At 44.9% G+C, this 12,054-nt stretch overlaps 2 protein-coding genes across 4 annotated transcripts in view; one reads left to right on the top strand and one right to left on the bottom strand.

The window, feature by feature from the left end:
* UBXN2A (UBX domain protein 2A) overlaps positions 1-12,054 on the bottom strand; it is a 46,704-nt gene that overhangs the window by 18,775 nt on the left and 15,875 nt on the right. For all 3 annotated transcript variants that reach the window (XR_013811307.1, XM_079721519.1, XM_079721518.1), the window contains exons 2-3: positions 4,853-4,907; positions 1,119-1,257 (exon numbers count right to left, since the gene is read on the bottom strand). Coding sequence is in view for 2 of the 3 variants with exons in the window: in XM_079721519.1 (XP_079577645.1) it covers positions 1,119-1,257; positions 4,853-4,893 (180 nt within the window). In the remaining variant the exon portion in view is untranslated. The remainder of the gene's footprint in view (positions 1-1,118; positions 1,258-4,852; positions 4,908-12,054) is intronic.
* Positions 6,892-9,575, top strand: LOC307064597 (serine/threonine-protein phosphatase 1 regulatory subunit 10-like; the record flags this gene model as incomplete). The annotated part of the gene is given in 3 exon segments (XM_079721241.1): positions 6,892-9,081; positions 9,085-9,475; positions 9,478-9,575. Coding segments are annotated over 3 exon segments (2,679 nt in total).

The raw sequence follows: 12,054 nt of genomic DNA on the forward strand, positions 1-12,054 counted from the left end.
CAACTGTACTTCAATTAAAAAAAAAAAAAAAAAAGTCGAGGGACCTCCCTGGTGGCACAGTGGCTAAGAATCCGCCTGCCAATGCAGGCGACACAGGTTCGATCCCTGCTCTGGGAAGATCCCACATGCCGTGGAGCAACTAAGCCCGTGTGCCACAACTACGGAGCCTGCGCTCTAGAGCCTGCAAGCCACAGTTACTGAGCCCACGTGCCACAACTACTGAAGCCTGCGCGCCTAGAGCCTGAGCTCCTCAACAAGAGAAGCCATCGCAGTGAGAAGCATGCACACTGCAACGAAGAGAAGCCCCCGCTCGCCACAACTGCAGAAAGCCCACGTGCAAAAATGAAGATGCAACGCAGCCAAAAATAAATAAATAAAAAATAAATTTATTAAAAAGAAAAGTTAGTTGAGAATCTGAACATGGAATCTTAAACTTAAAGGTATAGTTATTAATATGACAATAATCCTATCAGAAATATCTTTTAAGTTTTGGGAAGCTGTCAAGTGCATGATATCAAAATTCTTACTTTCACTTAACAAAGTTGATAAAATCGTATCTTATCATTTGCAATAAATACTGTAAGTTGTTTCCCTTGAAGTGTCAGATTTACTTCATACATTTTGAGAAAATGTCTGCAGAATATCCAAGACTGAATAACTAGTTGTCTGTAAATCACTTTCATGTAAAAACAGTACACCATGAAAAAGCAGAGTGTTCAGCTTGTATCTCAAGCGATGGTACTTTTCCTTAAGATACTTCTGTATATTGTAGAAATGTTTTACATACACTTCATATTTTATCACATAGAATATTGTAAGATGTGTATTAAAGAGCTGGGAATTAATGAACTGTGTAGGAAATTTTTAATTGAAACGAGTGTTTTTTCCCCCTGCAAGTTCAAGGAAAGAATACAGTAGTTACTGGTACAGAGTAGTGTCACTACCTCAATTCCTCCTAAGGTGCCAGTTTTGCCTACCATTGCTTTTGCAGTATCGGTGCAAACTCAACACAGTGAAAACAGTAAATAGTATCTTACTATTATTATGAAAACAGTTTTGACCTCTAAAGGGCCATATTTTGAGAAGCACTGGGAAAGAAAAAATTTATGGACACTTACCTGTTTCTTTTGTTCAGTGGGAGACAAACATTTGGCACCAACCTTCTGAGCTTCCTCAAAAAGGCTGTCAACAAAATATTCACAATTTGTTTGTTGATTATCAGTAAGAGGTTGGTGGTCAGATCCTGTTTCACAAACCCTATACACACACACACAAAAGAAAAAGAAGCACTATTAACCATTAATTCTCTTAAAAATTTACACAAATTGTTTTAGTTAAAGGATCTAGAACTGACATGCTACCTCCACGCCTGCAGTTGAGACTCTCTTCTGAATTAACACAGGAGATATGTGGCCTCGGGAAGTCGTTAACACTTGTGGTCCAGAGCAGGGTTTTCTCAACTTCAGTCCATTGATATTTGGGGAAGGTTAATTCTTTGTTGGGCAGGCTGTCCTGTACACCATGGGAAGTTTAGCAGCATCTGTGGCCGTTAACCACTAGACGCCAGTAGCATGGACAACCCCCAACCCCCCAGCGTTATAATAATAAAACACATCTTTAGACAATGCCAGATGGCCTCTGGGGGTGGGATGGGCAAAACTGCACCAGGTTGAAAACCACTGGTCCAGAGTAAAAAAACGTGTTCTTTGTAAAGCTCTCAAAATGGCTTTAAAGGGGGTTACTATGTACTTTGTGGTAACACAAAGCACTCTTGAAACTAAAGGTGGTAAGGTGTGAGGAACAGTCATAATCATAGTTTTGCTCCTTTGCACACTTCAGAATGAAATTTCCCACTCAAGACTTTCATCTGTAGTGGTTTAATACTCTACTGGGGGTTTTTTTTTCTTTCTTTCTTTCTTTTTAAATTGAGGTACAACTGACATACATTATTTTAGTTTCAGATATACAACATAACAATTCAATGCTTGTATGTACTGAAAAATAATCACCACAATGTCTAGTTAATTGTTAACATCCATCACCATACATAGTTACAGAATTTTTTCCTTGTGATGAGAACTTTCAGGATTTACTCTCTTGGCAACTTTCAGATATGCAGTACAGTGTTATGAACTAAAGTCTCCATGATGTACATTATATCCCATGACTTATTTATTTTATAACTGGAAGTTTGTACCTTTTGACCACCTTCCTCCATTTTGCCCGCCCCATCTACTGTTTTTGTATGTGTATGTGTGTTTATATTTTGTCATATAAGAAATATTACCTAAGATTTTGTTTGATAAAAGGATGGTTTCTGGTTGATCTTTTCTAAAGTCACATAGAAAATTCATAAATGTACTGAGAGATAATTTCTCAGATTTCTCAGATAATAATCAACACTTCTATAGTTCTTACACTGTGCCAGGATCTGCAAGGCAGATATTTTTATCCACATTTTATAGATAAGGAAAATGAGTCACAAAGAGGTTAAGTTACATGTTAGAGATTACACAGCTAGTAAGTGGCAGAAACAGAATTCAAACCCTGTTAATCTGTCTTCCAAGTCTATGCTCCTAGCCATGATACATTATAAAGCCTCTCTTAATAGCTAATATTTACTAAGCATTTATTAATCCATGTTAGGAACTTTTCTAAGCGCTTTACATGTGTTCACTCTTTCAATCTTCACAGTGACCTAAAAGGCACATATTGTTTTGTTTTGTTTTTAACATCTTTATTGGAGTATAATTGCTTTACAATCGTGTGTTAGTCTCTGCTTTATAACAGAGTGAATCAGTTATACATATACATATGTTCCCATATCTCTTCCCTCTTGCGTCTCCCTGCCTCCCACCCTCCCTAGCACATATTGTTTTTATCCTCATTTACTAGGTAAAGAAAAAGCTTAAGCAATTTGCCCAAGATCACAAAGCTATTGGTAGGCAGAGCTGGAAACTGAACTCAGGCTTCTAATGCCCCTACTCTTTTTCAATTTATTTATTTATTTATTATTCATGTTTGGCTGCGTTGGGTCTTCATTCAGGGTCTTCATCCCTGAATGGTATACTTTAAATGGATGAGTTATATGGTATGTGAATTACGTCTCCACAAAACTGTTAGAAGTCCTAAGTTAATTTTACTCTTTAAACTCAGTCATTCAGGGCTTCCCTGGTGGCGCAGTGGTTAAGAATCTGCCTGCCAATGCAGAAGACACGGGTTCGAGCCCTGCTCTGGGAAGATCCCATATGCTGTGGAGCAACTAAGCCCGGGCGCCACAACTACTGAGCCTGCACTCTAGAGCCTGTGAGCCACAACTACTGAAGCCCACACATGTAGAGCCCGTGCTCCGCAACAAGAGAAGCCACCACAATGAGAAGCCTGCGCACCGCACACACAATGAGTAGCCCCTGATCACTGCAACTAGAGAAAGCCCACGTGCAGCAATGAAGACGCAACACAGCCAAAAATTAATAAATGAAAATTAAAAAAACAAATTAGTCATTCAACTGGGGCTTCTGTGGTGGTCCAGTGGTTAAGACTCCGTGCTTCCACTGCAGGGGGCACGGGTTGGATCCCTGGTTGGGGAAGTTCTGCAAGCCACAAGGTGTGGCAAAAATAAATAAGCAAGCAAGTAAGTAAATAAATAAATAAATAAATAAGCAAGCCATTCAACTTATTTCTGTGTAGAAAAGAGTTAACGTAGCAGGCCTAACTGTTGCTATCCTTTTTACTTTTCTCATGAGTATGGAATTTTAAAATGTGCCTAGTCCCCAGTATAAACCCTAGGCTCATTTCCAATGAACTTCCCTGGTAGACAACATCTCACACGTGCTATATAACTTATTACTGGAGGAATTAAGTGTGTGTCCTGGTGGCTGCACTGGGCAAGGACTCTTACAAGCTTATGCCTGGTTTCCCCTGGACTTCACCCCCTTGCAAAGTATCTTTTCATTGCAATAAAGCTTAGTCATTAGTATGACTATAGGCTGAATCCTGTGAATCCTCTAAGCAAATCATCACATCTGGAGGCAGTCTTAGGGGCTCCTGACATAACCTCACAATTATATACTTAGTATCAGATATTTATAGAAAACAGTAAGTACTCTAGTGAAAAAATAATAAATAGTATTTGTTCGGTATAGAAAGTGTTCACAAAGTATTTGTAAACACCTGTCTCCTTAAATGGACTATGAATGAAAGATATTTACCTTTTCAAGTATTTAAAACACAGAACATAATACAAAAATAAACATTCCACTTCAGAGAAGTGAGAATAAAGAATTTTGTATTAATAAGAACGACAGACTTTGCATCTACCATTTATTGGGTGCCTGCTATATGCTAATACGATGCTCGGTGCTTTAAATTGGTTATCTAATTCTTACAAAAACCTTTCAGGTAACTATGTACACCTCCTCCTTTTTAGATGAGATATTGAAGCTCAAAGAATATACCTAAGTTGCTCAAATGCCAGAGAAGTAGTGTTAAGACAGAGATGGGATTCAAACCTAGGTTTATCTGATTCCACTATATTTCCACTATGAATTCAAGATGGTATAACACAAGAGGCTAATGAAGTAATAAATAGTTACTTTAATTTCCCCCTTAAATAAGAGAAATAATATGTGGGCAGAGAGAAATTTAACACTTAAAAAAATTAATCACAAAAAGACTTAAAACTTGACTAAAATCCATTTAATGCAGCTATGGAAAAAAAAACTTTAAAGTACATTACTATTTGGTATTTAACAGATAATCATGAAAACTTAACTAAGTCAGTGAAACGTAAAAAGAGAGAAAGACAGTAACAAAAGCATTAATAACAAAGAAAATGCATAAATTAACTCACCATTCTTCCTTTCTACTTTCAAGATTATCTACTTCTTTCATTCTCTTTTGCCTTACTGTAAAATTAAAAAGAAAAATAAGGTAAAGTTCTTAATACAGTATTTTAAATAAATTCATTCCAACATATGCATTAAGATTCTTTACCATTAAGTTATTATGTACTCCTAAAGTAGGTCTTAAGACCCCTAAAGGGGTCTTCAGAACAAGTGACCTACTCAAAGCTGTCACTTTCACTTAAAGTAAAGCAATAAAAAGTAAATTTTGGATTTGGATAATCTGACAAAAGAAAGATTTCATAAAAGTTATGATGAGGGGAATTCCCTGGCGGTCTAGTGGTTAGGACTCTGGGCTTTTACTACCAAGGGCCCACGTTCAATCACTGGTTGGGAAACTAAGATCCTGCAAGTGCTCGCGGCCAAAAAAAAAAAAAAAAAAAAAAATTTATGACGAAAAATAATGTACGCTTTGGTCTAATAACAAACAAAAGTGAATGTAAACATTTCACTCAATCTCCAATACTAACAAAATATCAAATCAATATAAACTCATTCTTTTTTTTCCAATGTAGATGATTTTTACTGTCAATATTCTTTTTTTAAACATCTTTATTAGAGTATAATTGCTTTACAATGGTGTGTTAGTTTCTGCTTTATAACAAAGTGAATCAGTTATACATATACACATGTCCCCATATCTCTTCCCTCTTGCATCTCTCTCCCTCCCACCCTCCCTACCCCACCCCTCTAGGTGGTCACAAAGCACAGAGCTGATCTCGCTCTGCTATGTGGCTACTTCCCACTAGCTAGCTATTTTACATTTGGTAGTATATATATGTCCATGCCACTCTCTCACTTTGTCCCAGCTTACCCTTCCCCCACCCCATATCCTCAAGTTCATTCTGTAGTAGGTCTGCAGAGTGAAGTCAGTCAGAAAGAGAAATACAAATACCGTATGCTAACACATATATATGGAATCTAAAAAAAAAAAGACCAAAAAATGGTCAGAAGAACCTAGGGGCAAGACGGGAATAAAATAGAGCTCCTTCACAACAAGAGGAGCCACCTCGGCCAAGGACGACCCCGCAGTGCACAAGGCGGCAGCGCATCTGCGTCAGGACGGAAGCCTGAAAGGGGAGCCGGAAGCCTGAAAGGGGAGCCGGAAGCCGGAAAGGGGAGCCGGAAGCCTGAAAGGGCAGCCGTAGGGAGGGGCCAGTTTCAACTGCGTCACAATCGAATTCGGCCACACAATTGCGTTTTTGCTGAACCAGCCACTACGACTCTTAGATCCCACTCTTACAGTTTGTACTTGAAGCAATTGTGAAGTCGATTTTGACCGCGATCCTCTCTCACTGCGCAGGCACCGGTCCGATTCTACCAACCCTTGGTGAGAAATGATCTCGACGGCGGAAGTGGTGGAAGCAGAGGAAAGGGAGGTGCTAGGCCGCTAGGTCAAGCGCACGCGTTCGGAGGCCAGGAAGGAAGCGAAAGAGGGTGCCCGGGGGAAGAGGCTGAGCGAAGGGTTTGAATTTTCTCAGAGAAAGACAGGCCGGCCACGAGGAGAAAAGAAACAAGCCGCAGCAACATCTAAGCCCTTGAAAGGATCCCGAGAGAGGGGGGAAGGGAAAACAGCAGCCACCAGCGCAACCACTTGTGTCTTCTGGCCCTTCCCACCTCTCTTGCCCCCCCACCACCAGCCCACGCTGCCTGGGACTTGAAATCTGTGGCCGAAGGACCGTCACCACATAACTTCAAGAATAATCAACCACCCTCCCTTCCCAAACCCACCCAAATTCACTCATCCAGCGTTTCCTTTTTTTAATCCACTCAGAACTTTTTTTCTAAGACCCCCCCATCCCTACATGGAGTTGGGTGGTGGGGGAAATGAATACTGAGTTGGCCTTTATTTTTTTTAAGGAGACTTTTTGATCCAATGAGGCCCCCCAAATAATTGAGTTTTGGGTCCTCTTGGTAGTTTTATTTTTTTTCTCCAAAATTTTAACCCCCTGCCCCCATGAGCCCGAGGTGGATAAAAACCTCGATCATGGGTTCGGGTCCCATAGACCCCAAAGAGCTTCTTAAGGGCCTGGAAAGCTTCCTTAACCGAGATGGGGAAGTCAAGAGTGTGGATGGGATTTCGAAGATCTTCAGTCTTATGAAGGAAGCACGAAAGATGGTGAGCCGATGCACTTACTTGAACATTCTCCTGCAGACCCGTTCACCAGAAATATTGGTCAGGTTTATTGATGGTGGTGGTTACAATCTTCTTAACAATTGGCTGACATATTCAAAGACAACCAACAACATTCCCCTCCTGCAGCAAATTCTCCTGACCCTGCAGCACCTACCACTCACTGTTGACCATCTCAAGCAGAACAACACAGCCAAACTGGTGAAGCAGCTGAGCAAGTCAAGTGAGAATGAAGAGCTCCGGAAATTGGCCTCAGTCCTTGTCAGCAACTGGATGGCAGTGATCCGCTCCCAGAGCAGTACCCAGCCTGCTGAGAAAGCTAAGAAGAAACGGAAAGAAGGGGGAAAGAGTCGAACCACCCCTCCTGAGCGACCGTTGACTGAGGTGAAGGCTGAGACTCGGGCCGAGGAGGCCCCGGAGAGGAAGAGGGAGAAGCCCAAGTCCCTCCGAACCACGGCGCCCAGTCACGCCAAGTTCCGCTCTACCGGATTAGAGCTGGAGACCCCGTCTTTGGGGCCTGTGAAGAATGATGCCAGTGCAGTGGTGGTTTCTGACAAGTACAACCTTAAACCCATCCCCCTCAAGCGTCAGAGTTCCACAGCTGCCGCAGGAGTTGCTGTGCCCCGTGCAGAGAAGAAATACAAGCCACTCAACACAACACCCAATGCCACCAAAGAGATCAAAGTGAAGATCATCCCGCCACAGCCTGTGGAGGGCCTGAGCTTTGTGTATGCGCTCAATTCAGCCCCTGTTCCAGGCATTAAAATTAAGAAGAAGAAGAAGGAGGTGCTGTCAGCCACAGCTGCCAAGCCAAGCCCATTTGAAGGGAAAACGAGCACAGAACCGAGCACAGCCAAACCTTCTTCCCCAGAGCCAGCACCTCCTTCTGAGGCTATGGACACAGAACGTCCAGGGACCCCAGTTCCCCCTGTTGAAGTCCCAGAGCTCATGGATACTGCCTCTTTGGAGCCAGGAGCTCTGGATGCAAAGCCAGTGGAGAGTCCCGGATATCCTAGCCAGCTGACCCGGAAAGGCAGGAAGAGGAAAGGTGTGACCTGGCCTGTGGAGGGCAAAGTGAGAGAGCATTTCTATTTTGAATTGGATGCAACTGAACGAGTGAATGTGAATAAGATCAAGGACTTTGGCGAGGGAGCTAAGCGAGAGATACTGTCAGACCGACGCGAGTTTGAGACGGCCCGGCGTCTGAGCCACGACAACATGGAGGAGAAGGTGCCCTGGGTGTGCCCCCGGCCCCTGGTGCTGCCCTCGCCTCTTGTCACCCCTGGAAGCAACAGCCAGGAGCGGTACATCCAGGCTGAGCGAGAGAAGGGGATCCTTCAGGAGCTCTTCCCGAACAAGGAAAGTCCTCACGAGCCTGATCCTGAGCCCTATGAGCCTATCCCCCCCAAACTCATCCCCCTAGATGAGGAATGTTCTATGGATGAGACCCCATATGTTGAGACCCTGGAGCCTGGGGGAACCGGTGGCTCACCCGATGGGGCGGGCGGTTCCAAGTTGCCTCCTGTTCTGGCCAATCTTATGAGAAGCATGGGTGCCGGGAAGAGCCCCCAGGGTCCTGGAGGAGGCATCAATGTGCAGGAGATCCTCACCTTCATCATGGGGAGCCCTAACAGTCATCCCTCAGAGGAACTGCTGAAGCAACCAGACTATTCAGACAAGATCAAGCAGATGCCAGTGCCTCATGGACTCTTAGGCCCTGGTCCCATAGCCAATGGTTTCCCACTGGAAGGCCCTGGGGGCCCCAAGGGCACACAGCACTTCCCCCCTGGGCCTGGCGGACCTATGCCAGGTCCCCATGGGGGCCCTGGGGGTCCTGGTGGCCCAGTGGGTCCACATCTCCTGGGTCCCCCACCCCCTCCCCTGGCGGGTGATCCCTTCTGGGATGTCCCAGGTGACCCCATGTGGTGTGGCCCGATGTGTGGGGGACCAGGTCCGGGGCCATACCATAGAGGCCGTGGTGGCCGAGGCGGGAGTGGACCACCTCCTCCTCCATTCCGAGGGGCCAGAGGAGGTCGCTCTGCATGAGGACCTCCAAATGGACGAGGGGGCCCTGGTGGGGGCATGGTCGGAGGTGGTGGGCATCGTCCCCATGAATGCCCTGGTGGCGGCATGAGCAGTGGCAGCGGACATCGTCCCCATGAAGGCCCTGGCAGTGGCATGCGCGGTGGGCATCGCCCCCAGGAAGGCCCTGGTGGCGGTGGCATGGGTGGTGGCGGTGGCCGTCGTCCTCATGAAGGCCCTGGTGGACGAATGGGTGCCGGTTGTGGACATTGGCCTCATGAAGGCCCTGGACATGGGGGGCCCCATGGCCACCGGCCTCATGATGGCCCTGGTCACCGAGGCCACGACCATCGAGGGCCACCCCCTCATGAGCACCGTGGCCATGATGGCCTTGGCCATGGCGGAGACATGTCAAATGCCCTTTTTATCGACATTTCATGATGAAGGGTTACTGCCGCTATGAGAACAACTGTGCCTTCTACCACCTGGGTGTCAATGGGCCCCCCCTGCCCTAGGGACCACCTGCCCGCCCCGCCCACACTCCTGTGAACTGCAGCCTTGCTCCTTCCACCCTTTTATGGCTTCTGTGAGGCCCATTTTCCCCTTTCCCCAGCTGATGAGTAGCCGGCCCCCTCAGTGCCCACCTGCCTGGGTTCCTGGGGGCTTTCTGATCACTGGTGCCCACTGATGTACATATTTTCCTCCAGTATGGGGAGGAGAGAGACTGGACACATTGTGTACCCTGGACTGCTGAAGAGGAGACCCGGTTGGCTTCACTTTTTGAGGAGATTTGCCCTTTATGCCAAGCGCCTCTCCGGTATTACCCTTTATGCCTGAGAACCTAAATAAAGCTGGTTATCCTGGAGAACACCTCTACTCTCCTCTTGTGGGTCCTCCACATGCACACAGAACTCTGACACGGGATCAGCTGCACTTATGAAATCATCCCCGCCAAATTCATGCTTCCTCGTGGGGTGGGGAGATGGTAAAAGGGGTATTGTGTATCCCACTGCACTGAGAGGACTCAGTCAGGCTGGATTTGAGTTCTGGAATACATCATCCCCACTCCTCCCCTGACACAGGCTTTACATTGAGTCCTTTCTCAAGTAAGACGTTACAATCTTCCGTGAACACCCAAGTTTGCATCATGGGTATGCTAGGTTCAATGGTGGCAAATTCACATCGGCATCCGGTGAAAAGTTTTAGCTGGCATAGGTGAGGCCACTGGTGGTGGTCCACCCTTGCCTGCAGCTCATTCTGGAAATTAAAACACTTCAGTGAGACCAGCTTTTCAACTGAAGCCCGGTGTGCTGGGCATGCCAGTCACACTACATGCACTGCCTCTGGGAGTTAGCGCTCCCCTGGCGCCCATCTGGAACCTTGTGGGTGTGAGGCCTCCAGCTCCCTTGAATCAGCCACCTCTAAATCCCCACCAGGTGCCTTCCTGGGTGAATTCAATAAGATGACCTGCCCTCTCCCAGCCCTCTCCTTCACCTGTCTCAGCATCAGTTGTTTTCTATGAAAACAGTGGATTGGTTGGGTTTTGCGCAGGGTCTTGGGTTAGAGCCACAGTGGATTTGAGGATGAGTATTTTCTTTTTTCTTTTGGTTTTGTATATTTTGTACATTAATAATAAACAGTGGAAAGAGAAGTATTTAAAAAAAAAAAAGAGGAGCCACCTCAATGAGAAGCCCACGCACCACAACTAAGAGTAGTCCTCACTCGCTGCAACTAGAAAAAGCCCACGCACAGCAACAAAGACCCAACGCAGCCAAAAATAAATAAATTAATCAATTTTTTTAAAAATGGAGAGAAGCAAGAGTGAAAATAGTTATTGTTCGGGGGGGGGGGTAAAAAATTGTGGATTATTTTCTCTCTTTCCCAAACTTTCTGCAATACTCTTTTGCCCTTACAACAAAAATAATATAAGAAATAAGGAAACAAATCGATGTTTAAAAGAGCCCAAGCCATCTGCCCTTTTTTTTTTTTTGCGGTACGTGGGCCTCACACCGTTGTGGCATCTCCCGTTGCGGAGCACAGGCTCCGGACGCGCAGGCTCAGCGGTCATGGCTCATGGGGCCAGCCGCTCCACGGCATGTGGGATCTTCCCGGACCTGGGCGTGAACCCGTGTCCCCTGCATCGGCTCGTGGACTCTCAACCACTGTGCCACCAGGGAAGCCCCCATCTGCCCTTTGAGAGGTCCTGGAAGGAATGACAGACTAGAAGCAATAAGCATACCAAAAGCCTACATCTTGGCTTCTAACTAAAATTTTCCAAGAAAAGGAATCATGGCTCCTTAGAGAAAAGACTGATTCCAGGGTTGGACAGAGAAAGAACAAATGAGCCCGAAATATCTTGCAGCAGAAAGTAAGATGGTGTTCAGTGAATGATGAAGACATATCAAAAGGACACTGAAGCCACCTGAAGGGGTTCCCACTGGACAAGTCTGGGAAATGGAACATCAAAGTAAATAATGATACTAATGGATTATAGATCATTGAATACAACAAAACCCATGAGGAGTCCATACTATTAGATCTTAAAAAATCAGGAAAAGATGGACTTTTAAATAAATTCAACAGTCATATGGAATCACCATTACCAAGATAAATTCCAGATATATCCAAGATCTAAAATTTAAACATTGAACCTGAGGGTGATGTCAGCAAAATGAAAGAATAGGCAGCTCCAAGCTCCTGTCCCCACAGAAACATTGAAAAACAAGCAGAAACTATTAGAACCAAGTTAGAACTCTGGAAAGTAGTCAAAGGTTTACAGCTATCAAGCAAATGATGAATCAAGAAAAATACAACTTAAAAACAGCAGGGAAAACAAACCAATTCATAACTGGGCAAAGGATGTGAACAGACATTTCTCCAAAGAAGAAATATGAGTAGACAATAAGCACATGAAAAAGATGCTCAACATCACTAGTCACAATGAGATACCACTTTATACACATCAGAATAGCTATTATTTAAAAAAACAAAAAT

Source organism: Hyperoodon ampullatus (assembly GCF_949752795.1).
Source record: "Hyperoodon ampullatus genome assembly, chromosome: 15".
Classification (NCBI taxonomy): Eukaryota; Metazoa; Chordata; class Mammalia; order Artiodactyla; family Ziphiidae; genus Hyperoodon; species Hyperoodon ampullatus.